Below are 26,972 nucleotides of genomic sequence, written 5' to 3' on the forward strand. Positions count from 1 at the left end.
GCCCACCGAGCTTCCGGGGCGTAACAGGAAGACGGAGGTAGCCAGCTTGTCCAATGCGGACGGCCGCGGGGCGGGCAGGCGGCTCGAGGGGCGGGGCGCGGCAGGCCTGGCCGGGCAGCCGGGCGCGTATCGCGAGAGGGGTGCGGGTCGGTTACCGACAGCCGGGTGGCCTCATGGAGGGCGCGGCCGGCGAAGTGGCCCCGCTGCTGGGCGCGCGGCAGGCGGCGTTCGCGGGCCGGCGGGCGGCTTGCGCGGCCGTGCTTCTGGCCGAACTGCTGGAGCGCGCCGCCTTCTACGGCGTCACGGCCAACCTGGTGCTGTTCCTCAACGGCACGCCGTTCTTCTGGGAGGGCGCGCAGGCCAGTCAGGCGCTGCTGCTCTTCATGGGCCTGGCCTACCTGGTGTCGCCTTTCGGAGGCTGGCTGGCCGACGCGCGGCTCGGCCGGGCGCGCGCCATCCTGCTTAGTCTGGCGCTCTATCTCCTCGGCATGCTGGCCTTCCCACTGCTGGCCGCGTCCTCCACGAGAGGCGCGCTCTGCGGGGCCCCGCGCCCGATGCGTGTCCGCAACTGCTCGGCGCTGCCGTGCCCCGACGTGCCCGCCCGCTACTGCGCGCCCGCCGCGCTCTCGGCGCTGGCTCTCGTGGGGCTGGGCGTGGGCGCCGTCAAGGCCAACGTCACGCCCTTCGGCGCGGACCAGGTGAGCGTGCCAGGTGCGCCCACACGCGCGGGACGTCCACCCGCGAATCCGGAAGGGGGATGGATTGGGATTGGCCCGTGGAGGCGCTCGCGCAGCCAGGGGCTTCTTGGGAAGGATGGCGAATGGGGCTCCAAACAGAAGGCACCTCCTTTCTGGGGTTGAGACCTGAAGGCTGTCAAAGGCGTAGTGGCTGGTGGAGATGCTTTCCAACGGGGGCGCCGCAGGTGCAAAGGCCCTGGGGCCTGGAAGGAAAGAATGCCTCTGTTGGTGTAGCAGCAACAGGGGTAGTAGTGTTCCAACACGTACATGTGTCAGGTCAACACTGAACACTTGAAACTTACACAAGGTAGTATGTCAACGAAATTCAAGAAAGAAAAAGTGGGAAGATATGTGGGCAGGGCGGGTTCTGTGAGGCTTGCGAGCGTTTGAGGTCTGTTTTGAATACAGTAGGAAGCATTTATGGGGTTTTCCCAGGGGAGTGATACAGTCCGTGTGTGTTTCTAAGAGATGCCTCCTCCAGCAAAGCCCCTGCCCACACTGCCGCTGCTGTGGCCTGCCAGCCAAATCTGGTCTACTTCCTCTTTTTGGAGGGCTCGCAAGCTAAGAAGACTGGTGCTTAGGGTTTTCAGTGGTAGGACAAAAGCAGAGTATTTTGTGACAAGTGAAAATTCTGTAAAACTCCTATTTCAGTCTCTATCAATAAAGCTTTATTGGAACAGTTTTGCACATTCCTGGTCATCCATCAGCTGTGCTGCGGCCGCTTGCACAATACAATTGCAGAACTGAGCAGTTGTAACAGAGACTGAATGTCTCTCAACCTAGAATATTTATACCCTGCCCCTTTTTGGAAAGAGTTTCTGGAGTCTGGCCTAGAGACTAAGTTGTCTGGGACCTTTGACAGAAGGTATCCCAGGTGGGAATTGGTCTCATGGCCAGGTGAGAGATGTGGACTGGAAAGGAGGCAGTGGACATGGAGTGAAGTGGGTGGATTTAGGATAAGGTATGGAGGTAGAGTGGCCAGAAATTGTTGGCAGATCATATGGGAGCAATAGGGAAGATACTTGCTAGGTTTTCGCAGCAAATAACCATGTGATTGCTGACATTTATGGAGAGCTTGCTATGCCCCAGGCCCTGTGCTAAGTACTTTGTCCACAATGTTAAGTCCACAGACAGGCCTCTGCTGTTGTCACACCCATTTTACAGATGAGGAAACAGGCTTGAGAGATTAAATCATTTGCCCCAAGTTACATGGCAAGTAAGTGACGGAGCCAGAATGCAAGAGCCTGTCCGTGGATTCTGAGCTTTACCACACCTGTGTAAGGTTGTCCATCTCATTAAGGCAACACCTTACAGGGGTATTTGAAATTATAGTTGCCTCTTGTCCTGAATTCTTAACCCTTCTTTTGCACCAGGAATGTTCTGTACACCCTCGAACTCTCTGAACCCCATGTGAATCGTACACCCATTTTTTTATGAGGAAATAGAGGTACAAAAGGAGATTGTTTCCTCTGTTGTCCTACAGGTAGTAAGTGTCAAGCGAGGGTTTTAGACCAGGTCTGATTTCTTTATATTTGAGCCATGGCACCAAGGTGGGCATTCTGTGATGGAGCAACAGAAATGCAGTCAGATGCGGTTGGCGCAGAGTTGGGTCTCGAGGCCCAGGCTTGTGGCATTGGCCTCAGGGAGCCATCAGCTCATAGGCCAGCAGGGCAGGTGCAGTGCTGGGGGCACATGCTTATTTTACAGGACAGGCGACATGACGGAAGTGTGACGTGACGTTTACTGTTATGTCCTTACTGTACCAAGTGCTCTTCCTGCACTATCCTATACAAGCCTCACAATGACTTATGTGCTGTAAGTGTCCCTGTTTATAAGAAATCGAGGACCAGATGGTTTGACCTGCCCAGAATCACAGCAAATGAGCGGGTATTGGGAGGCGGTGGGTGACAGGGTGTATGGGACTGGGTTCAGACCCAGGCAGTCTTACTTAAGCGTTAGTGCTCTCCAGCAGCTGACAGATGAGTAACTAGTATTTCTTAAAAGAATGGATGGTCCTGTAAAGGTTATCTAGGGGGCATGGCAGAATGTGCACTCTTGATGTGTAATTAAATGTGGATTTTGAGAAGAAATGTGCTATCTTCTGTGGGATAACTGGCCTAATCTCTTTAAATATGATGCTGTCATGAACAAAAGAGGCCCACCCTTGGTTCAAGGATATTAGACTCGACAGCCAAACGCAATGTGTGCTTTGATCCCAGATTTTGTGAAGTCATCTTTTGGAGACAGTTGGGGTACTTTGATTATAGACCACATATTAGATAAAACTGTGTTGATGTTCAGGTTCTTAGGTGTGATAATAGTGTGTGGTCATGTAGAAGAATGGCTTTACTTTTATGAGATTCATGATTAAATCTTTGGGGTAAAATACCACGATGCTGCAACTTACTTTCAGTAGTTCAGCCTGAAAGAGTTTCAAATGTATATAGGAAAACAGAACTAAGGATCTAAGTGGAGGGTATAGAAGGATATATGTTTTACTATTTTTTTTAGATTTTCTATAAGTTAAAAAATTTTTAATGAAAGGTTGAGCAGATATTCATGAACTGATGCATGGGTAAAGTAGAGGGGGAATGGGAAGTGACTGTAAAGGGAACAGAGTGTCCTGTGGCGAGATGAAAATGTGGAATTAGGCAGTGGTGATTGTTGCATAACTGAGCAGACTACAAACCGCCGTGTTGTACATTTCAACAGGGTGAATATTTTTAGTACAGTGCATTATCTCACGGTGAAAAAAACAATTAGAAAGAAAACAGCGTCTCTGTGCCAGGGTGCTTGCCCCCTGCCAGTTTCTGTTTTGTCTTTGAGGGATTATCAGTAGTGCTCCCTACCTCCCCCAGGTGCTGCTGCCTGACCCTGACGGGAGGGGTGGCTCTGAGCCTGGGACTAGGCATGAAGCCTCCCAGGCTCTTAGTTTGTCATGTCCTGGCCTTTCTCAGTCTGAGGAAATCTGCTTGTATTTTTAGGGTACCTGTCATGGTTCTCTGTCCCTCACATCTATATCTCCAAGGCACGGCCTTTCAGAAACATTTTGAGTGAGAGATGAGTGTGTCAGGCTGTCAGCTTGGAGGAGGCTGGGCCCACTTTTGAAAGAAGATGAGTAGGGAAGGATTCCAAGGGTGACCTATTTTCACGTCAGCTCCAGGTCTTCCCCAGTGCTTTACTACCCTTTTCTAAGGTCACAGTCCTCCTTTATGGGTAGACTGAGTATTTGAAATAGTGAACTGAAAAAAGAAAAACTTTTTACAGATTATGCGAGCTCATGGTACAATTTTTCTGGAGAAAGAAAGTTGTACTCTTGTGCATTTTAAGGAATTTTTCCAGATCAGCCAACCATTTGACTAACTCTGCAGGATCCCGTTCTTTGAGCTGTACTTCCTTGAAATGATGGCATGGTCACATGGGATGCTTGTTTACCTCAGTAGGGCCAGACATGAGACCACTGTGCAGAGGATGACGCAATGTGACAGATATTTGTGACGGCTTCCAGAATGTGATGTGCAGTTTATGGGAACTGGCTTTCATTTGTTACAGAAATTACTGGCATGTGGGCATTTAGGGCTTTAGTAATAGGTTTAGGTTTCTAAAGTCTAAAGTGAAGTACACTAGTAGGCTCACATAAGTTGACTGCCATGTGCACAGTGGGCAGTGCCACCCTGTAATCCTTTCTCTGCTTACAGTTTTCCTTTTCCTTTGGTCTAGCTCCATACAACATGACTAGTTGAGTACAGTTAAGTAACACTTAGATTCATGGCATCCTTGTGAAGAGCTGTCTTAGAAATATAAGGAATTCCCAATACAAACCATTTATTTGGTAGTTGTGCCAGTGTTTAGTCCAGGACCTCTCTGCTCATTTCTGACATGGGTGGGAGACAAATGTAAGCTCATCCTGAGAACATGTGGTTTATTTAAAAATCAGATTTTCAATTTGAGATGGGACCCACACCATCTTAACTATGTGTTTTACACCTCGACCTTAATCTTAAAAAATAGAGACTACAATATTGTCTGAAGCTTAGGACTGCTAACAGATGCCTTTTGTACATCACACTTGGTTGTTTGGGCCCCCACTGAAAACCTTCTCTGTTCTTTAGTAGGGGAGATTGCTCTGGGGGATAGAAATGAGATCCATTACTGGAACAGAAGCTGTTTGTAATTTAAGGATAAAACAACAGGGGCTCCTAAGACAGCAGGACCGAACAGTCTCTGTATGTGACCCACCGCCAGCCTTTAGCTAGTATGTTTGCCTAAAAATGGTACAAAATACAGCAGGCTAGTGGAGAGGTCACTGTCTTGGTGTCCATGCATGTGGAAAGGGAAGGTGGGGGGTGCCTCCCCTCCCAGGGACTGTCACCAACCCGATGCACTCCGTTTAAGTAGTCTTGTGGAGAGTGCACACCTAGAAATTGCTTGTATTACCTAGTGCTTTGTCTGTCTAAGTTCAGGAAACTGGTGATTTTTGAGCCTTCCAGGAATCTCCATCTTTATCAGAGCTTCTGATTCCATGATAGCCTTCCTAATCTAAAAAATAGCAAGTGGTTTTAGCTTCAGTCTGTAATTTCCTCTTTGCTCCAGATTTATTAACGTGTAGAACGAGTATACTAGGGGTGATTCTAAAGCACATCTGTGAATAGAAGTTATGTGGAAAAGTGTGTAAAATTCAGACTCCTGGCCCCGACCCCAGAGATGGTGGGATGGAATGGGGAGCCTGTGAATCTATTTTTAAGAAGCATTTCAGGTGTTTGCACACGAGGTCCATAGACGGTACACTAGGAAGCTTTCTGGGATTTGTTGGATTTAAGCATAATGAAGGAAAACATACCCAGGATCTGTAGTAATTAAAAGTGTGGCTGCTTTTTCATCAGGGGGCCCTAAAAGTGTCTGTAAACACCATTTGATTGCACGGCACTTCCTAATAGCTGTGACAGTCACAGTGCTTGAATCACGTCACTGTGTGTGCTTCTCATCCTTGAAGATGATGGCACGTTTTTAAGTCTGTTCTCCTCCGTTATTTTAGGTTAAAGATCGAGGCCCAGAAGCCACGAGAAGATTTTTTAATTGGTTTTACTGGAGTATTAACCTGGGAGCAATCATTTCGCTAGGAGGCATCGCATACATTCAGCAGAATGTGAGCTTCGTGACTGGCTACATCATCCCGACGGTCTGCATTGGCATCTCTTTCATGGTCTTCCTCTGTGGCCAGAAGGTTTTCATCACCAAGCCTCCTGATGGCAGTGCCTTCACTGATATGTTCAAGATCCTGGCATACTCATGCCGTCCCCAAAAGCGAATTGGAGAACATGGTCATAGCAGGTGAGTGCTTAATTGTCATCACCAGCTCATTTGGACATGACTTAAACTGTCACTGTAAATGAAATACTAGCTTACATCCGTGGCATGCTTACTGTGTGTAGGGCACTGGGCTAAGTGGTTTAAATGTGTCATCTCCTTTAATCTTATGTCAGCTTGAGCATGTAAAGAGACTCTGGAGCTCAAGCTTTTAATTTTTAACTTCTCCTCACAGCTGATACAGATGGAAGCTTCATGCAGGTTAGTTATGTAAAGATGACAAAGACAGAAATTTGCAGAGTGCATAGGGGAGATAGTATACATGCTCTGTACATGTCTCTTTCTATTTTATAAAGCTTTGAAATTCACTGGAATGAAAAACCAAGCCATTGCTTCCTTGGTAGGTACCTGTCGGTGCTCCTGAAATAGTAAGCTGCTGACTTGTACTTCCAGGTGAGCACCTGATTAGGTCAGTAGGGAGCCCATCATGCAGTGGTCACTTCAAGTGCTTTTTGATGGAAGGACATACATAGAATTTTGAGGTGCAGGTAGGGTAACCATCTGCATGGGGTGTCCCTGATTTTAGCACAGAAAGTCCCACATCTTGGGGAAGTCTCCCAGTTTCCAGGGAAACTGGGACAGATGGTTGGTCACCCTAGATATGATTAACTAAGAAAAGTCCAGAATTTAGTCCAAGAAGAGACCTCAGAAATTTTTGTGTTTCTTTATTGAAGTATAATTTATGTGTAATAAAATAAGCCCTTTTAGCTATCTGGTTGTGGGAACTATGACAAGTATATTTGGTCTTGTCACCAGTACAGTCAGGATATGGATTCCCTGGGACCCTTTGTAGTCAACCCCTTCAGGGCATATTTTGATCAAAATGCCTGGTAGGCATTCCTGATGGGAGCTTAGTCCCTGAGCCAGGGGTTGACCTCTCCACCACGAGGAGATTCCCATCTGCCTGACTGCTGCGGTAGTGTGCGGGCTGACCCCCACATCTGCCTCCTCGTGTCTCTCCTGCATGTGTCTTATCTGTGTTCTTGGAGGCACAATGTCTAAGACTCCTTCCATGTGGTAGGTCTGACACTGTACCAGTCCAGCTCCTTCCTGCAGCCCCTCTCCTTTGCTCCACGCTGCACTTCTGGTTTCTTCTTTCATTCCACCAGATCTAACCATCCTGGCTGACCCCCTGGAATCCTATGGGGTCAGTGTGGCATTCAGACTCATAATTCAAAACTACAAATGGTGGGACCTCACTGAAGAAATTATGAATTAAAGCAGCACCACCTTAGTGGCAAGCTCTTGTGCTTTGCCAGGGCCTTACTTCCAGTAGCCGAAAGCCAGGTTTCACATCCCAGATGTTTATTACCAAATTCCCATTAACAAAATACGTCCTTTTGAAGGAACAGCCCTTAAAGTTCCAGTGTATCTGCGCAGCTGGTACCTGGTAGACATTGCTCTGTCCAGTGCTCTGTGGGCATTTAGGGGTTTTAGTGCCCAGACCGCACAGTGAAGAGGATCTGGACTTAATTTTGCTTAGCCAGTTTCACCATATGTTTGTTTTTGAAAATCTTCTTTGGCACATTAAGATAAAAAGGAGTAGCTTACGGACAAGCTGATGGTCCATAGAATTCTCAAGCTGTGCTCTCCTATGCATAATGCCCAGGCTTTGTGACCTTGGGCAGGTTAATGGCCTTGCCAAGCCTGTATTTTCTTTTTGTACAGTGGAGAGAGACTCATGTCATAGGATCACTGTGGGGCTTGAGTGGGTTGATGTGTACACAGCCCTCAACAGAATGCCTGGCCCATTGTAAAAACCCAGTTCATGTTAACTACGTGGCATGGATATTCTTGCAGGGTGGGCTCCAGAGGCCTAAGGAAGTACCTCACCCAGGGGTTCCTTATTTATGACCCTAATTTCATCTGGACCAATTCTAGTTTCTTCTGGGCCAGGTTTATCTGTGTTTTGAGTATGATTTAGTGCTGATTCAAATGAGAATTCTATGTATATCTGTTCATCAGATCAACTGGGACTAGTTCTAAACCTTTTTTGAGATATACACCTCTTTGAGTTGAGAATGTGAGAAGTACTGGACCCTCTTCCTGGGAGAGCACCCATACGTGTGTATACAGTCTCTGCAGACAGGTCCAGGGAGCTCGGGCCCCATCAAGCTGGGGTGGGTCAGCCTTCTGGGTCACTGCCTGTGTTCCAAGTCATTTGTGACTGTGGTTCCATGTTGGACCCTTGTGTGTTACAAAGCAATACACTAACAATATGTGTGAATTCAGTGGTTTTACGTACATATTGACTTAGCAGTTTTTAAAGTATTTTAATGACATAACACAAAGGTAATGTAAGCAGAAACCTGTGTGAATGATTCTGTGTGTGAAAGTAGATTTGTTATTTGGAAGTAAATGTTTTTAGAGAAACCCATATGTAATATGATGTAGGAAGTCATTGATAGTATGCATAAAAGATATATAAGGGCACAAAATTTCGTTATTGGCCAAAAAAAAAAAAGATTGGAGAAGCTGTGAATGTTTTCAAAGTATGAATAGTATCTTTGCAATTTAGAAGTTCACTTTGCGGGTTATTTTTCTTACTATTTTTTCCTACTAGGTAACTACCTAAGGGTAGCAAAGTATCTTTTTTATTTATTCATGACCACCCAGTTAGAACAGACCTGGATGTGTAGTAGGTGCTCGGTACATATTTGTAAATTTAATTAGTTTTCCTGTCCAAAATTTGGCTAACATATTGTTAAAATTTTTGGTTTTTTGGTTTGGATTAAAAAATGTCAACGTTATAAGCCAAAATTGATTTAAAATAGTGGTAACTGTTAAATAGGACAGGAGTTTATAAAGTAGAAAGCAGACAACTGCCACTTATATCCAAGTCCCAGAATTGGAAACATTTTTAATGGTAATTAATTGTCTCCAGGTATTTCTGGCTTTAGAGAATAGTGTGCAAGAAAAACAAAAAAGCTTTTTTTCCCTTTTACCGAAGAACCTTAGAGCACTTTCTCCATTAGACTGTTTTGGAGCTATCCACTGGGACCTGCTCATTTTATAAATAATGAAAGAGACCCAGAGTAAGCAAGCGAGTGAAGTTGATAATACTGGTGCCAGGAGCGGATGGCTCTGTGTCCTGCCGGTGCTGGCGGCCAGGGAGCAGACAGCAGGTGGTGTCCTGCCATGGGCGGGCCTCAGGCTCTACAGCGGGACTGCCAGGAGTCTAGTCTCGTTCCCAGCTCTCTGGCTATGTTTGCTTAGACACATCCACTGCCCCCTCTGTGCCCTGTTTGTCATCTCTGGAGTGGGGCAGCCACAGTACCCCAGTATGTCATAGGGCTGTGGTCAGGGTTAACGGGTGAGGACTCACTGTCACCTGCTGCCAGGGAACATTGTCATGTCATCATCATGAGTGTCCCTTACCCTCTGCACTTTCCCTTCTAGAACAGAACCTTCTTCATAGTCACACCAACAGCTGCGCTTTAAATAAGCTCGCACCATTTTATTAACAACATTGGTATTGGTTGTCAGGTCTTGACATTTGATAACATTACTTAATTAAAAATCCACAATCCACTACAGTTTTTTCCCCAAAATATTAATCCAGTGAGTAGCTGATGTCATTGTCATCAGTTCAGGAGAAACCCTAGGCTCTCCTCAACATAGTGGGCTTGACCAGTGTGATCCAAGCTGGGGTGACATAAGCCACAGTTCAGACCATGAGAGTGTGTATCTTGCAGTTTCATTAGAATGATGGGAGCCACAATTGCACTGTGACCACAAAGTTCTTTCATCAGCTGTTCCAGGACATTGTGGCCTGTTAGGAGTAACGTGAGCAGCTGCATTTTGTACATACAGGTAGTAAGTAATAGCATGAAATTAAAGCAAATTCCATACAGCAAGCTGGTTTCCTACCTCCAAACTTAATTTGTTACCAAATAATTAATTTCTAGGGGTGGAAGAAAACTAATCCCTTCATTTTGTTTCCCAAAGTGAAGGCATTGGAGTCTTTCAGCAAACTTGTAAACAAAGTCTGTTTGATTCATGTAAGATGTCTCATGGAGGGCCGTTTACAGAAGATAAAGTGGAAGATGTGAAAGCTCTTGTCAAGATTGTTCCTGTTTTCTTGGCTTTGATACCTTACTGGACAGTGTACTTTCAAGTGAGTGGTGACAAACAGCTTTCGTTTCCCTTTCCTTCCTACAAACCATTTCCCTGGTGCTCATTCTGGCCATGACCAAAGTACAGAGGCCTCTGATTTTTTTTCCATGAGCTTCTAGGATTTGGAATCTTGCTTTTAATTATGGACTCATTTTTGCTGATTTAAATGTTTTGAAAACCTTTTCCCAAAAGGAGCTGAGAATGGGTATGTTTTTGTTCTCCCAGGCCCCACCTGTTAATTTGATTTCTCATTTGCGTAACTCATTTCTCTTTCCAAGTTGATCTCCAGACAACTTGCAGATGACCAAATAATTGACATGCCTGTTTCCAAACTTGAACCATTGAGTTCACATGACAGAGTAGCTGGGGGGAGGGCAGCAGGCAGAGGTGTTGAGAGGCAGAGCTGTTCACATGTAATAATGTTTTTCGCACCCAGATGCAGACGACGTATGTCTTACAGAGTCTTCATTTGAAGATTCCAAAAATTTCCAGTATTACAACCATTCCTCATACGGTGAGAGCAGTTGAAATGATGTGGAAATTGTCACTTGGAGTTCATGTAACAATTGGGTACCTTTTACCAATCACAGATAACTTGATAAATGTTAGCAGTTAGCATAAACTAAAAGAATTCTTATTGAAATGGAATTTTTACTTATTTTAGAGACTTTTAACATTGATTATGTCATTTGTTAGATTGTTGACTAATGTCCGTTTGATAGTATTACATCTGATTCTTCCCCTTCCCCCTGCCTCCCCTTCAAGCACAGAAAAACAAACGCAAATCCATTTAGCAATAAAAGTCTTCCTCAGTCCGAATGTCTCAAAACTGAGACATTTTTCCTAGGAGATTATACTTCATAGAAATGAACCATTCTTGAAACAGATTTTTCCCACTAGGCATTTGTTATCAAATAAGTGACTACTCGTTGCAGAAAAATAACCACATGTCTCATGCATTTTAAAATTCTAGTTTCCGGCAGCTTGGCTGACCATGTTCGACGCTGTGCTCATCCTCCTGTTAATTCCCTTAAAGGATAAAGTGGTTGATCCCATCTTGAAAAGAAACGGCTTACTCCCATCATCCTTAAAAAGGATCGCTGTTGGAATGTTCTTTGTCATGTGTTCTGCCTTTGCTGCAGGTAAGAAGCCATGTCTGTACCCTTTCTGCTCAAAACTGATGTCATCAGTTGTGGGTAATTCAGAATACAGAGATTCACCCTTCATTATGCTACATGTTATGTAGGAAGTGTATGTACCTTGAAAGAGGACATATGGATTATTTTAAACCCATGGTTTTCTAGGTTTTCATTATATGAAGTTTAAGGTTTTTTTCTCTTAAGATTTGTCATTTTTTTGTCCTAGAACTAAAACCAGTGAAATGCTCTAAAAAGTAACTTTTGGATTGAATCAAAGGAGCCTTGTTCTCTCCCTGCTGATTTAGCTTTTAGTCAACTGCCAATTGCTGAATAGATGAACTTTTATAAATCAAAGGTGGTGTGTAGTTCTCAAAGATGTGAGTATACTCTTAGGATTCTTAATGTTAGGTCCATTAATAGGCTTTGGTATTCCCCTATAAATCCTTTGTATTTTTATGTAAAGTTTCATGTACATTTTCTTGAGCAGAAAGGTTTTACTAAAGATAGGTTCATGATCAGCCCCCAGCCCCTGGAAAAAAAAAACTTAAGAACTAAAGCCTAAATTATTCCAGCATTGGGGAACAGAATTACCCTGTGGGGGATCTGTTCTGTTTCATAATTCTTATGTCCTGAACTGTAAGTTGAAATATCTTCTGCTGATAAAACCGATGGATTGCTGACTTTCTCAACTTGCTTTGGAGTTCTTCATTAATATTTGAAAATTATTGAACCATAAAATAGTGTAGTAATATAACAAGGAAGGAAAAGCTGATACCCCTGATTCTGCTGTATATCATCTGCTGTTATGAGGAATTTAACATTAAGCCCTACCGAGATGGAATTTAATATTCTCCAACAGTGCTTCACAGCAGCCGCCATCTACTGTCCCCAGAGTGAACATATTGATATAGTACTTAATAGATTTAAAGAAATGAGTCCCTCGGCTTAAGAAATCTATATTCCACAGACCAGGACAGTTTAGAAGACTATTAGGTTTTCTCTTGATCAAACAGATAATTAAAGTGAGGTCAAGTCTGAATGAAGTTTTTGCTGTGTGCTTCCTTTGTGATTCTGTTTCTCTCCTAGTCCTGTGGCACATGAGGAAATAAGCCAGAGCAAATAACCAGATTAACAGCAGACTCTAGTTGCAGGTTTTGTTAAGCAGAATCAAGATTGGCAGGGCTGTCCAGAGGAGCATTGGTCACACTGGGGAGGGTGTCTGCCTACCTTGCGTTCCCTGAGCACCTGCTGTGGGCTCAGCTGGGCGTGCTCCTGTATCCTTCTGGATCCGGGTGCCCTGTGTGCACCACGACCATGCCGGTCACATGCCAAGGATGGGAGTCCTTGTCTCTCCCCGAGGGAAAGGATCTGTCCTTGATTTTCCAGGTATTTCCTACTAGATACTGGGTTTGGGCTCCTTTAATACCATCATCTCTTAGCTGAGTAGCTACGGGCTGCCGGGAACCACAGAGGGCACTCTGGTGGTTTCCATACGTGTTTGTGTAGGAAACAGCAGTCAGAAGAGTGACTGTGGAGATTACCCAATAGGACAGCAGTTCTGGCTTTTAAAAGTGCCAGCAAAACACACAGTAGTTCCCTTCCAGTGTTGAGCAGAGTTGGGCCTTCTGTGTGTCTGCCAACACCTGTTGAGGACACAGGCGATTTGACCTGGCACAACTCTGAGCACCTGAGTTGATTACTTAGGAATGGAAAATACCTGCTAGGCTTGTATGCTTGAAAAGGCTTTTTTTGCTAAGTGGCCAGATATTGAGAAGGGACTCAGTTGTCATTGGTTTGGAGAGTTTAAGTATCTTGTGGAAACTCAAGACCACTTCCTAAATGTCATGTCAATAGCGTCCCATGTTTCACGCAGTCTCCCTTCTAGCCCTAGTGAGTGTCATTTAATTAGCATGTTAATAAGCTTTGAGTAGAGGCCTGAAACCATTCTAGCATACCAAAGTTTTAATAAAGAAGAAATTGTTTTGCCCTTTCACTTACTACTTTCACCCATAATGAATCAGTACCTCCCACCTAGTGCCATGCGTGCCAATGATGATTTTTCTGTAAAGTTTCTCAGATGAGAAGTAGGTCCAAGGGATTTATTCGAAATTACTAAAGTAATAGATGCCCTGTGGAGAAAAGGAAACTTTAGAAACAAGAAGAAGAAAACAAGCCAACTGGGATTTCCCCAGAGGTGCTCCCTGTTGGGATGCCCTATACCTGTCAGACCTTGTTTGTGTCCGATGGACACATACACCTTTTGTATTTTTGTAAAAATGAGATCCTATTGTGTAAGCTGATGTCAGTCTGATAGAGGAAAAAATAAGAGTAAGAGCACCATAAGTGTATAATAAAGCTGTACACATTAAGTTTCAGGAGGAAAAAAATACAAAAATATAGATGTGCATCTCACACACATACACACAGACATGGACTGAATCCCCCTCAATCCCACCACCCAAGGAAGTCCACTCTTACCCTTCTTCATGAGCATGGGGAAATTGTGTGATGTCTGATCATGTTTGTACCTCCTCTGTCACCCACTTAAATAACCTGCTGTAGCATGAATAAGCTTCCTTGTCAAATGTCCATCTGCAACCCTTTATTGTTTGTGTCCAGGACTCTTGTTTCACTATTAGAAAGAACGCTTCAGTGAAATTTCCTTACCTCTCAAATCCCTGAAGTGTCATCAGTGCATCCTTCTAAGGCTTTTGACATATATGCCAGAATTATCAGCCAGGAAGGCAGGCTGATGGCACCGATCCACCCTCACTGCTGTCTCCTTGCACACTTGGCTCTGCTCACACCTGGTGTTGTGGATGCTCTGTTACCACAGTGGTTTTTAGGCAGGGTCTGTGCATGGCCTTCAGGGCAGGGAGAACATCCTGAAATTTAGGTGGAAGCATCTGAGTGTTTTTTCTGGTTTACACCTTTCATTAGAAAAGAGTTAAGAATCCCTGGCCTACAACAAGTTTTTAAAAATTAGTATCACATAGTCAATCCATGGTCATTAAAAATATATAGATAAAAGCGGGGAAGACCTAAATTCATCCCTAATCCCACCACCCAGCCACAACCACTGTGTATCTTCATAGAGCATTCTCTGTTATAGCTAAATTACTTTTTTTTAAATGTTATGAAATAAACTATTCACAGTTTATAACCTTTATTTTTGTATTCTACACACATACCATTTTTCCATGTCAGTTATATATTTAAATTATAGTTTTTAATAACTACATAATATTTCATTTTTGAATGTACTATCATTTTTAAAAACCAGCCCTCTTATTTAATCTGCTGGTTGGTTCCAGACTACCCTCCTTTCAGACATCGCTGTTCACACATCCTCATGTCCCCATGTATGCCCTGTCTTCTGTTTCCTTGGGGTAGATTATTCAAGAGAAGATATCACAGCAGACCTCATCAGCATGCTGGTTGTACACCACCCTGGGCAGTTGTGATTGTGTTTTTCTGTTAATTCTTCTCTGAAGAGTTAAAACATGGTATATGTTTAAGATTCCCCCCACCCACAAACTTACCAGTCATTTTACTTCGTGTATAGTTTCTGTGTTGTGCCCAGTTTTCTAATGGGTTTTTCTATTTTGATATTGGTATGTAATAGATAGTTATTCAAAATTTTATCTTAGGAATATTTTCCCAATTTTTTCATTTTCCCTTTAATTTTTATCTTGTAGAAGTGTTACATGTTCTTTCAGTTACATCCTGTGTGTTTAATGTTAGGTTTATTCCTAACAACTTTATGTATGTTTGGTTGCTCAGACATGAAGCTTTAAAAAGTTCTGAGTTTCAATGAATAGTTATTAAATGGCCACTCAGCCTTCTAATATATACCATGGTTTCTGTTCCTGCCTTCATGAGACCTCCCTCCATCTTTCTCTTTTCATTTGGCAGTCTTGGCTAGACTTTCCCTAAAGCTTTTAAACGTGGGTGGTGACAGCCTTCTCTTGCAGCTAACTCGAATGGAGGCATGCCTAGCAGCTCACTGACATTTTGAGTTTACTGTTGACTCTGTTTGAAATATACGTTCATGATGATGTTAAATATCTAACCTTTATTTCAAGTTCACTGAGTATTTGGGGCAGAAGCGAATGTTGTATTTTGCTCAGGCATCTTATTTTGGTTTCCAAGAAGATTACATGGGCCCACCCCACTCCACCCTGCCTTGGCTACTCATGTTTTTTATTTGTATTAATTTCTTGATATTTAACTATTCCTGCATTTCTAAAATAAACTCTGTTCCATGGGCTGACTTTGAAAGCTTGATTGGAATCTGCTATTTTTTGCACCCATGCGTCTCCATCCATAACTGGTAACAGTCTGTGGTTTGGTGTCAGGGTTATGTAGCTTCATAAAAGGAGTTGGTAAACTCCCTATTTCTGCAAGCAAGAGAGTGTCTTAACAGGATGCAAGGTATCTGCTCCCAGGAAGCCCCAAGTCCTTGCATGTGAGCTCCTTACCTCTGAGAAGAAGGGATAACTTTGCCACCTTTTTCTCAGTTTTGTAGAGATTGTCTTTTCTAGAATTACTTAAGCTCTCTCTTTTTTTTTACTGTCCTGAGTAAACCATTCATTTTATTGAGTTTTAGAAAAATCATTAGGGTGGAGATAAAAATGGTGCTTTAAAGAAATCTGTGTTTCCTTCTTCATTTCTAGTTTCAGTTACTTATGTTCTCTTTTTTTTCTTTATTTGGTATTTTTTTAATTGAAGTATAGTTGACATACAGTGTTATATTGATTGCAGATATACAGCATAATGATTCCACAGTTATCTACATTATTAAATGCTTACTCCAACTAGTGTAGTTACTGTCTGTCAACATGGAATGATGGTACAGAACCACTGACTGCTCTCTATGTTGTCCTTTCATCACCGTGACTAATTTATATTAATGTTTGAGCCTCTTTATCCCCTTCACCTATTTTACCCATCCACCCCAAACCCTCCCCCATAGTAACCACCAGTCACTCCTCAGTGTCTGTGAGTCTATTACTGTTTTGTTCATTCTGTTTTTAGACTCTACAAGTAAGTGAAATCATACGGTATTTGTCTTTTTTCACCTGGCTTATTTCCCTGAGCATAATACCCTCTGGATCCATCCATGTTGTTGCAAATGTCAGGATGTCTTTCTTTTTTACAGCTAAGTAATATTCCATTGTGTGTATGTACCACAGCTTCTTTATCCATTCATCTATTGTTGGACATTTAGGTTGCTTCCATAACTTGGCTATTATAAATAATTCAGTGATAAACTTAGGGGTGCATATATTTTGGAATCAGGGATTTTGTTTTCTTCACATAAATTCCTAGAAGTGGAATTACTGGGTGGTATGGTCTTTCTGTGCTTTTTTTTCTTGGCTTGCCAAAACTGTATGTATTTTATTATTGCTTCTTAAAGGTCTTCCTTGAATTTACCAATTTGATTGTCTTTGTGTTTTCTAAGTGAAGAATGAAGATACCGGTTCCTTTCTATTCCCTCAGGTTTGCTTTGTGATTTTCTTTCTCATTTTTCTTGAGTTGAACTCTTCATTTAGTTTCACTTACTGTTTCCTGTTCAGTAGTAGGAACCATGGACTGGCATGAATTTGCCAGTTGGTGCTGCTTTGTCACGGTCTCATATGCTTTGATTTGTGTTTTCTTTGTTTTCTATAAACTGTGGTTTATATTTACAATATCAGCCAAGAGTGATTTCCCAGAATTTTTCCATTTCATAGTATTGATGTTTTTGTTCATCCATTTGTTCATGATGTCTGGTTTCATCGCAGAGCTAGGAGAGTTGATGGCTTTATCGTACCTGCATTAGGGATTTCAAGGCTTCCTTTTTGGCCTAACAGAACTTCCTAAAATTATTTGTAGGGTGCTGAATAGGATGGTTCATCTGTCATAACCTTGTCAGGTACATTAATCAGATCTTTTACAGTAGGAGCCCTAAGCAATGGAGTTGGGGTCATGTGGATGAGCACATGTCCCAGAATACAGTGGTCTGCTCCCTGGTGGTGTGTGCAATGGAGTTGAGGTCATGTGGATGAGCACATGTCCCAGAATACAGTGGTCTGCTCCCTGGTGGTGACAGATCCATGCAAACCCTCTCCATAACACTGGGTGGGTCTGTTAGAATAAAGCCCCAGGAGGGCAGGACTCTCTGGGTTGCCTCCTTTCAGTGAATTGTATCGATGAAGTTCTGGCTCAATTGCCTTTGGGTCTTGTCTGCAATCTTTATTTGCATTATTTTTTTGTCTTATTCTGACAAGGACCCAGAGAGGTATGTTCTTTCAGATTCTCCCTGCATTTCTTGCAGACGGTGGTGACTTGCTTATGAATGTTCATGGTTTATGTCATCTCAGGATCACATGTTGTCTGTAGGTGGGAAGGCAGCACAGAGGGCTCATTGAAACCAGGACTCAGCCCCTCCTCGTTGTCCCCAAGACCTAATTACCCACCTTTAAAGAGTCTGGTGGCATTTCTGTCTCCAGCTTTTAGTGGGCAATCAGCTGGATGATGTCTACAGTGGGCCTAGTCCCCCAGCTGTGTGTTACTCCCAGGCCCCTCAGGCACCTCTTTCTGCCTTGGGGTCCTGGTGTCACTGCAGCCCTCCCTCAGGACTGCGAGACGCCATCTGGCCTCCCTGCTGCCCAGCCGTGTGCCCCAGGGCCGCACCTGTCCTCAGGGCCAGGGCAGTTGCTGCATCTGTGCACCCACATGCTCACCGCCTGCTGATGCTCTGGGGGCTTCCGCTGCCGTCCTGTCCCCAGAGTGTCTTTGGTCCTCCTGCTCTCACCAACCTGCCTAGTGCAGCCCTCAGGCCAGCCTTGCCCTCCTGCCCTGAGACACTTGGCTTATGTCCCCTGCTCTGCCTTTTGGTCTCTGTGCCCTTGTTCTTGCTCCCTTATGCAGCAACCCACTGGGCTATCAGCTTTCTGCCATCAGCCCTCACACAGCCTGCACTTCCTTGGCTGGTAAGAGCTGTCCTGTCCCACAGCTTGCCTCCGTTCCCCGCCAGACCTTGCTGGAGGATGTGGCACCTCTCCTTTTTCCAGTACCAGACCTATGTATGGTCCCCCAGGCCCCGTCACCCCCACACACAGCATGCACACATGGGATACACATGCACATACACATGTGCACACACACACATACGTGCACAGACATCTTAACTCCCTCTTGCCTTTCCTGTGGAGGAGGGTCTTATCCAGCTTCAGTTTTTGTACCCCAGAAGGGTGAGTGGGTCCTCCCTGTAGACCCATCTGCACTGAAACTGTGCCAGAGCCCTTTCAGGCTGGTGGCCTGTGTAGGGACCATACAGCGTGCAGACGCTGACTAGACCTTGGTTGATCCAGAGGAAGTCTGTCACGCTTCATCCTGTGCGTTTGGAGATGCCCCATCCAGGCTAGCACTGTTGTCCCGCTGGTGCTGCCCACTGCCCACCAGGGAAGAAGGCTGTCACTGTGGATAAGTGGATACAGTCACCACCAGTGCTAGATCCCCAGTGGGCTCCACGCCTCACATGCCCCTCCTCAGAGCAGTGAGAGCACCACAGGGACTGCTCTGCACCCCACATCTACATCTGCACTTCTCAGCAGGATAGAGTTGACGGATGGGGTCCCCTCGTCTCTCCTCTGGGAGGAGATGGGGTTCCTGGTGGGAGTGAGCAGGGAGGCTTTCCCATACTGTGGTCTGTTGATTTGAGCCAGGGTTTGGGGCAGTTCCCGAGCCCATCTCCTGGTCCTATAAACACATCCGAGTCCCTTCTCAGACTCAGGCTTTAAGAGGAATAATTTTTCCATTGCCCTCCCACCCCAGTCTCCTGTTCTTCCTCATACTCCAGTTTTGATTACATATATTTTTACATACATGGCAAATTTTGGGATCCATTATTTCATTTGTAATTAGAATTCTCTAAAAGCAAAACACGGTGACAACTTTAACCTAAGAACTTGGTTGTACGATTTGTTGTGTTTAGACTTTATTTTGATTTGTTTACTTTTTGTTTTGCAAAGAGTGGCTGCCTCTTGCTTGTTTTTCCACATCTTCCTGTTTGTGAAACAAATGACCAACAGTCTGCTGAGACACCAGGGTGCTAAGAGAAGTTGACTTGTGAAGTTCACTTTGTGGTTCAAGTTAAGCCCACCTATGGAGGAAACTAGTGTTACTGTTAGCTCTGGTTATTGTGGTATCAATGATAATAAGAGGATCAGCTTAAATCCATTACCATCATGGGGAAAACGTCTCAAAATGTATTACCTTCTCATAAGTAAACAGTATTATTATTTAGCTTTCCTATATGCCTCCTTTTCAAAGAAACACAGATATAGGTGAGCAGTCTAGGTATTTGAGAATTCAATTAAATATGTTGAATGTCTGTCTTATAAGGTACGGTGAAAAGCCCAGATGAAATATATATGATGTGTTCTCTATTTTTTAGTAACCTGCTGAGGAAGCTGGGAGCTGGGGGAGTCTTTAGATGGGGGGAATCTGGAGAAGCCATATAATTGGGCATTATCCTATCAGTATTGTTCAGAATAATCAATCATATCTTGCAGCAAACATCTAGTGTTTTAGTTTAATTGCAAATGTTAATGCAAATGCTCTATCAGCTTACATATTAATTCTAGGAATTTTGGAAAGCAAAAGACTGAACCTTGTTAAAGAGAAGACCATTAATCAGACCATCGGAAATGTCACTTATTTTGCTGCTGATCTGCCGATATGGTGGCAAGTCCCACAATACGTGCTGATTGGCATCAGTGAAATATTTGCCAGTATAGCAGGTAAGTTCCCTTCACTGTCTGCAGCATCTGGGCCTGGTCACAGAGTAATAAAGGCCATGGTATCTTCTCACGTGTCAGATTATGTTGGGACACAAATAGCTTTTGTATTTTGGGCAGGCAGCTGTGGTTTAGCAAAAGTGTGGATAAGTAACTAGCAATACTCTGGCTGGGGGGTGTCCTTTCTTGGTTTAAAAACAGGTTTCCCAAACTAATTTCCATGAAACTCACCCACTACTTTGAGGGGCCACAAAAGAGAGAAAGAAAGAAGAGCCCTCTGGGTGGCCCCTTCCTGGTCTGGCCCTTCTAACAAAACCCTGCAGTTTTGCTAGAGTGGCTGAGCTGGAGGCTGCCAATCACAGTCAGAACTCTTGGGGTTTTCATTCAGATTTATATAAGGAAGCAAACCTAATTTTAAAAACATGTCCCCACAGGCCTGTCTTTCCCTGTATGTGGGATTCTGTGGTGCTGCAGACATAGGCACTCTGTGCAGACCTGTTTCGGGCCATAGGGAGAGTATAAAAGAGAAAATTGGTGATGACAGAAGCTGGTGGGCTGTAGTCCTGCCAGGTGCTGATTTGCACATCCCACTGCTCATAAGTCTCCTGCGGAAGCTGCTGATGGATTCGTGAAGGCATCCCTCAGACACAGTCGGCGGCTCAATTGGCACACGTTGCAAATCTTATGTCTGGTTATTGTAAAGATCTGAAATTATAGATGTACCTATTGAAATTGTTTTAAAATATAGTACCCTTCAGATAGAACTTTTTAGTAGATTCCCTATTTTTACATAACGTACTTTGTATTCAAACTCCCCATTTCTTGAGAATAGAGGAAAATTTTGCTTCTCTAACTACTTTTGTTCCTTAGGGAACATGAAATTCTGAGGGCAGCAAATCAAATGTTACCTCTAGGTCTGAGAGCACGTTGGCTCTCTGCCTCATTGCCTCTTTTAGGAATCCCACGTGTGGAAAAGCAGCTCCTCACAGCCATTGATTTCTCGAACTTGTGTGAGTGGCACCTTCTGAAAGCCCTGGGTCCTGTGACCCCATGCTTTCTGCCGTGTCCAGGTGGGTGTGCAGTGCCCCCTTCACTGAGCCACCGCCCTCCTCTTACAGGTCTGGAGTTTGCATACTCGGCCGCCCCCAAGTCCATGCAGAGTGCCATAATGGGCTTGTTCTTCTTCTTCTCCGGCGTTGGGTCGTTCGTGGGTTCAGGACTGTTGGCGCTGGTGTCCATTAAAGCTATTGGATGGATGAGCAACCACAAGGACTTTGGTAAGGGCAGCATCTGTCTTTCTGAAAATGACCAGTGACAGAAACCAGAGGTACCAAGGCTGCGGTGAAGTTTGTGAATGGCTGCCACAGTTGCAGCAGAGCGGGGCCACCCTGGGGCAACCCCTTCCTTGGGCTGCATAGACCACTTGAGTCATTTATTTCCTTACATCCTTAACACTTTCTGGAGTAACAGGTAAGCCTCTCTTCTGTCCCATTGGCCAGATGGGCCTCAGCCACACCCTGGCCAGCAACTGCTGCCTGCTCGGAATCTTTGATTGATAGGACACCTTCTCCCCTAATGTCTAATGCTGTTTTTATGAGGCAAATAAAATCTATGTCCCAAGTTTCCCTTTACTTATCTTGGTTTTATATTTCTTTTTCCTCTCCTACCAGTACCTTTTAATTCTCTGCTATTAAAAAAACAAGGATAAATAATAAGTTGCCTTCTCTTGAATAAACAGCTATTACTCCTGATCAGCCATAATGGGACTTTACAGCTGATACCAGTAGGTGGCATCTTGGTGCGTTGAACAGAATCACTCATAGAAGATGTTTTGCGGTTTCCAGATTTATGATAGATTTTAAATGGACCCAGGAGATGAAGACTTCCCTTTCTTTTCTTTTATATTTTACCTACAAAAACAACCTTGTTACCTTTTCTTGTATAACCATGTAGCATTTGCTGGCATCCGTTGGTACTTAGCCGCTTGTGGGTTATAAATCCCCTTGAAAATTGATGAAAGTTTAGGGACTTTTCTCCAGAAATTGCATGATTCCAAAAGCCCTTCCATGACTGAGTTGAAATTCCTGTCCTGAGGGATGCGCTTAGGTCTGTGGAATCCTAATGCGACTTCCAGAAGCCGGAGCCACTGCGGCCGTCTCTGGGGCCCTGTCCTTCACGTGCTCCAGCTGTCTGAGCCTCCCCACGGCAGGCTCAGGCCTGGGCTTTGGTTTTTACCTTGGGCCCCTTGGAGGACAGACAACCTGTGGAGTAAGGTCCTGAGAATTCTCATGGGCTCTTGGTGTCACATAAGCCACTGCTGTACACGGGACAGACCTGCTTCAGAGAAAATCTTGTCACAGAGACTGTAATTCTCAAGATGTGGATTCTCTTTCTCCATTTTTATTTTTAAATGTATCATAAAGGATTGGTTGGTTTTGGTCATCCTCATTGCTTTCCAGTAATTTAACCCTCATCACTAATTTAGCAACTGAAAGTTTACCTGTCTGTTACCATTTATTTCTGACAGGTCATTTTTAAACTTGCTACGTGGGGTTCCCGCTCTAGCCTGTATGTATCCAGCCCCCATATCAGCGCTGGAGGTGGATCCTGTTCGTTGGTTTATTTTCATGAGTGGGAAACGCCTTGTGGTGTGTTCCACGGGAACCGTCACCATGTCCAGCGGCTTGGGGAGATGCTTCTTGTTTCTGCACCAGTAAGGGGACCTTCAGTTGGTCTGCCCACAGCCATCATGTTCTACATGGCGAGACAGGCGGTGAAGTGGGGGCCCACAGTCGGTCAGCTCCCTCCCATGAGTGGGTGGCTGTTAGGTGGGTGTTTGGGAGGATGGGACACAGTGACTCTACCACCAAACACAAATCCTCGCTGCAACAGAAGGAGCAGCAGACGTGACCCCAGATTCCGTGTGCTTCCCTTCTCATCCCTGCCCTGCCGGCCCCTCTGCCCTTCTGCCCTGTGAGGTTCAGGTTGGCAGTGAAGCAAGGGTGTCAGCCAGCCTGGCAGTTCATGACTGATGCTGACACCCCTGACATACGCTTCCAGAGGCTGTCGTACTCCAGTTAGGAGGAAAAGCCTGCAGATCCTATGCCATCGTTTCCTTCTCTGCCCATCCCCCCAGGCTTGCTCTCCACTGTGTGCAGTTTTGGACTGGGAACAGCATGCTTACTGGGAAGCATGCTGGCCTTATGGTTACGGTTTGGTATATTTGTAATCCCGACCAGAATGCAAAATGGTTCGCAAGGTTTCCTCGTGTCCTTTCTTTGCCTCCTCAGCTCCCACAGCTGCTTGGATGGCTCTGCTCACTCTTTGGGCCTGTCTTCGAGCTCTTTTGTGACCGCCTTTCACTCAGCCCATGGGCCTGTGAGAGGTGTCCCAGTAAATGTATCTCATTATTCTGAGGGGTATCCTGTGTAACTTTTAGGGAAAACTTTAAAAACACACTCCTGCCTTCCTGTAGCGTGTGGAATGTTCAGCCGTCTGCCCTCTCCTCTGCAGGGCAGATAGCGTGAACTGCGCAGTAAATGCAGGACTCATAACCGGATGTGATTTCCAGGATGTGTTCTTGGGTGATACATGGTGTGGACAAGTGTACAGATTCTAGACCCAAGTTACAAAGCCTGTGCTGTAGGAAGGACATGGAGATAGCCAGGTGGGTGTCAGTCTTTGCGTGGAAAATTCCCTTGAAGCAGTGGAGGGGGTCACCATACCCACAGGAAACACAGCGGCTGTCAAACATTTGGTTCTGGCAGCAGTAAGGTATCAGGAAAATTAACAGATAAAGAGTCCCTGATGTCTTTTCTCTTGTGGCTGGTGTTTCTGAGGTTGGCGCATCTCCTGGGTGCTCTCCTCTCCCCCACTCCATGCTTCCCTGCAGCCGCGTGCCCAGGTTTCCCTGAGAATGCCCATGGCCTCTGCACCTGCTGTCATCAAGCACTTTGGGAACCTCATCTTATCTTCTGGAAGAAAGATGCTGGGGTTTAAGGAGCAGTTGGGGTCACTTCAGAGACCCCAGCCGGGAGCTCATGTTAGGTACAGATCTGACTTCACTGTGGCTTTTGCAGTTGCTTTGAAAACAAAACACGTGGATTTTGAATTACAGAGATATGATTCTTTTCTGTTGTTTCTTTACAACCGCAGCTGAAAGTCTTAGGAGTAGGAACCAAATCAAATCCATGAAATCTTTTAGCATATCCAAGTATAGCTGACAACCTCCTTTTTTTTTCGTTCTCTAGGTAATATTAATGGCTGCTATTTGAACTATTACTTCTTCCTTCTGGCTGCTATTCAAGGAGCAACCCTCCTGCTTTTCCTTGTTGTTTCTATGAAATATGACCGTCAGCGATCCAGAGCAAATGGAGTGCCTGCCAGATGGAGGACCTGATGTTCCTGAAGTCCACACTGGGTCTGTTAGTCTGACAGCTCACGGCAGGAACTGGCTGGGAACGCACTGAGAATGGGGAGGATTTCAAGTTGCCATAAAATGTCTGACAGTCTTAAATTTGCATGATACCAGGGTTGGTTTCCTCTTCCCTTCCGCCCACATGAGCTAGGTAAGTGCCTTACTATGAGCCATCTCCTGGCTCTCCTGGAGCAGGCGAAGCTTGTGGCTTCTCAGCAGTGCTGACCTCTGTTAACTCTGCAGCCGGTTTCCTCTGGTGGAAATCCACAATGGACATCAAAGTCCTGGGAGACCATACATGTGCTGGCTGGCATCCCAGTACTCTTAAGTATTATAATTTCTTTCCCGTATGATCTCACTTTTTTTTCTCTTTGATTAACATCTACTTATATTGAAGACTGGAAGATGTTTTAAGAGAGAAAGGTACTGTCAGTGCTGCAAAGGTTTTGTACAAAGGACATGTTTGTGGTTTCTTTCAAGCCACACATCTTGCCATTGCCAGGTTCTTTGGTATAGGCTGATACTGAATATATTTCATCTGCTGCTTCAGAAAATACTTATTTTTTAAACTATTGACAGTGCTTTTTTTTTTTTCAGTAAGAAAGAACATGCATCAAAAACTATTTAAGACTGTGTGTCCTAACTCAAACTTCAAAACAACTTAGAGGGCATTTTAAACCTCACCTAGTCAGTCTTTATGCCTCGTTTTATTTTGGGTGTCACTGGACTAGAGAACGATCATGGGGGCATAAGGAAACATGCTTTTGGACAGAATTCCTATACTAAAGGATAATTGGAAGGGTGGACGGCAGACCTGCATTGTTCGGTAGTCACTGACTTTTGTGTTATTTCATGTGTATGTGGGATTCTAATTTTGTTAAGTAAACTATTCTTTGTTGCTGTAGTTCTGATGCAACTTTATTATAAAAAGCACCTCAAATTTGAGACCCCTGAACTACCTCTGTGTGGTTTGTGTACAGTTTTCACATACAGGTTCCATGAGGATTCATAAGCTGTCACATCAGAGGTGTAGAGTTTCAGAGTCAGGAATGAGAAGGAAGGTAAAATACCTGTGCCTGACTCAGCTCTTTGGTCCCCCAAGGGTGCCACTATGTTGAAATTCAATTTTGTTTTTGGAGAAAACAAACACTAAAATTCTGCTTGTTCTTTTTTCTTTTTAATAATGCAACTTATAGGAAAACTAGAAAAATAAAAGGAAATCCTCTTGACTGGTAGAGTTGTGTATGAAAACTACTAGCCTGTGCTGTCAGTACATTGTCTCTGTGAGGCAGTAGCCATGAAAGGGGAAAAAGAAGGTCAGGTGATGAGAACTCTGGACCCCACCTTGTACACAGAGATGTTGGTGCCTAGGTACATGGGGGTAGGAAGAGAAGGGCCAGATCCTTGCCCGCCCCCTGGGTCCTCTATGGGCATCCCTCAGAGCTGGGGGCTGGGAGGGGGCCACCCATCAGATCCATCCAGGTATGGAGCTAGGTCCACCCTCAACAGTATTAAGGAAAACTTCTCCAGGAAGTTAGTTAAAGGACTGACAAAGTTTAATTTTTCAACTGAATTAAGAAGTGGGTAATCAGGTTCACACTATGAAACTAAACAGTATTTAAATAAATACACAAAACCACTCTGCTGTTGTGAGAAATTTCTCAAAACTGTGCCTGTCCTGAAAACTTTGACATGCGTCCCCATCCTGTTTATATCAGCCTCTTAAATGCAGTCAGCACACACCCTTGAGAACACTTGGACCTAGGACCTACTTTCTCTACATTGAAGACTACATATCATGGGCAGATTGAAAGAGAGTTTTTCAAAGATAACCTTTCACAGGAGTTTATGGCCCTCCTCGTTCCCAACAGGGACCTAGGAAGCCCAGCTGCCATTCGAGGACGGCTGCCATCCACACATCCTGCTTCGTTGCAGAGGCGTTCCACTGCCAGGAGCCACAGGAGCATCCTGCCCCCTTAATAGCCAGAGATGGCCTCTTCTGGGGAGATGGGAACAGCATCACGCTCTGTATGTAACATTGCAAAGTTTCAAAACAGCAGGTCCTTTCAGAATTACACTGGGGCCAAATGAAATCCTGGGTCACTTCTAAATTCCAGGCAGTAAAAATGGATAATCTTCAGTGTTAGCAAACTGTTCCACTCGGTGCAGAATGCTCCCATCGCTTGACAAGCACAGCCCAGGGAGGAAGAGCGGAGTACTGTAATAACCCAAAGTGGTTGTGTATCACCAAGTGATTCACTATCACTAAAACAGGCCAAGTATTCAAGGGCATTTTCCAATAGCATGATGCCATTTGAGTAGATATTTTTAAATGTTCTTTTATACCTTGTTCTTTCAGAAACAGGGTCTTTTATAGGAATTAATGCATAAAAAGTGCTTTGTTGAATTA

General features: G+C 44.5%; 2 protein-coding genes across 11 annotated transcripts in view; one reads left to right on the forward strand and one right to left on the reverse strand.

The window, feature by feature from the left end:
• The window catches only part of GLT1D1 (glycosyltransferase 1 domain containing 1), a 111,116-nt gene extending 110,585 nt beyond the window's left edge, over positions 1–531 (reverse strand). For 6 of the 7 annotated variants that reach the window (XM_036921815.2, XM_057491822.1, XM_036921814.2 and 3 more), the window contains exon 1: positions 399–531. The gene's annotated coding sequence lies outside the window, so the exon portion shown is untranslated. The remainder of the gene's footprint in view (positions 1–398) is intronic. The other variant, XM_057491820.1, reaches the window with a different exon arrangement.
• On the forward strand, positions 54–25,791 carry SLC15A4 (solute carrier family 15 member 4). Of its 4 annotated transcripts, none has more exons than XM_036921807.2 (8): positions 54–698; positions 5,773–6,068; positions 10,053–10,221; positions 10,657–10,734; positions 11,194–11,362; positions 19,975–20,148; positions 21,264–21,422; positions 24,396–25,791. In XM_036921807.2, the coding sequence occupies exons 1-8, from the start codon at positions 54–56 to the stop codon at positions 24,542–24,544; spliced, it is 1,839 nt and encodes a 612-aa protein (XP_036777702.2). In that variant the 3' UTR covers positions 24,545–25,791. The 4 variants fall into 4 exon arrangements, with proteins under 4 accessions (XP_036777702.2, XP_036777703.2, XP_036777705.2 ...); XM_036921808.2 differs by having other exon boundaries at positions 19,993–20,148; XM_036921810.2 differs by having other exon boundaries at positions 11,257–11,362.
• The last annotated feature ends 1,181 nt before the right edge of the window (positions 25,792–26,972 follow it).

Source organism: Manis pentadactyla, chromosome 14 (assembly GCF_030020395.1).
Source record: "Manis pentadactyla isolate mManPen7 chromosome 14, mManPen7.hap1, whole genome shotgun sequence".
Classification (NCBI taxonomy): Eukaryota; Metazoa; Chordata; class Mammalia; order Pholidota; family Manidae; genus Manis; species Manis pentadactyla.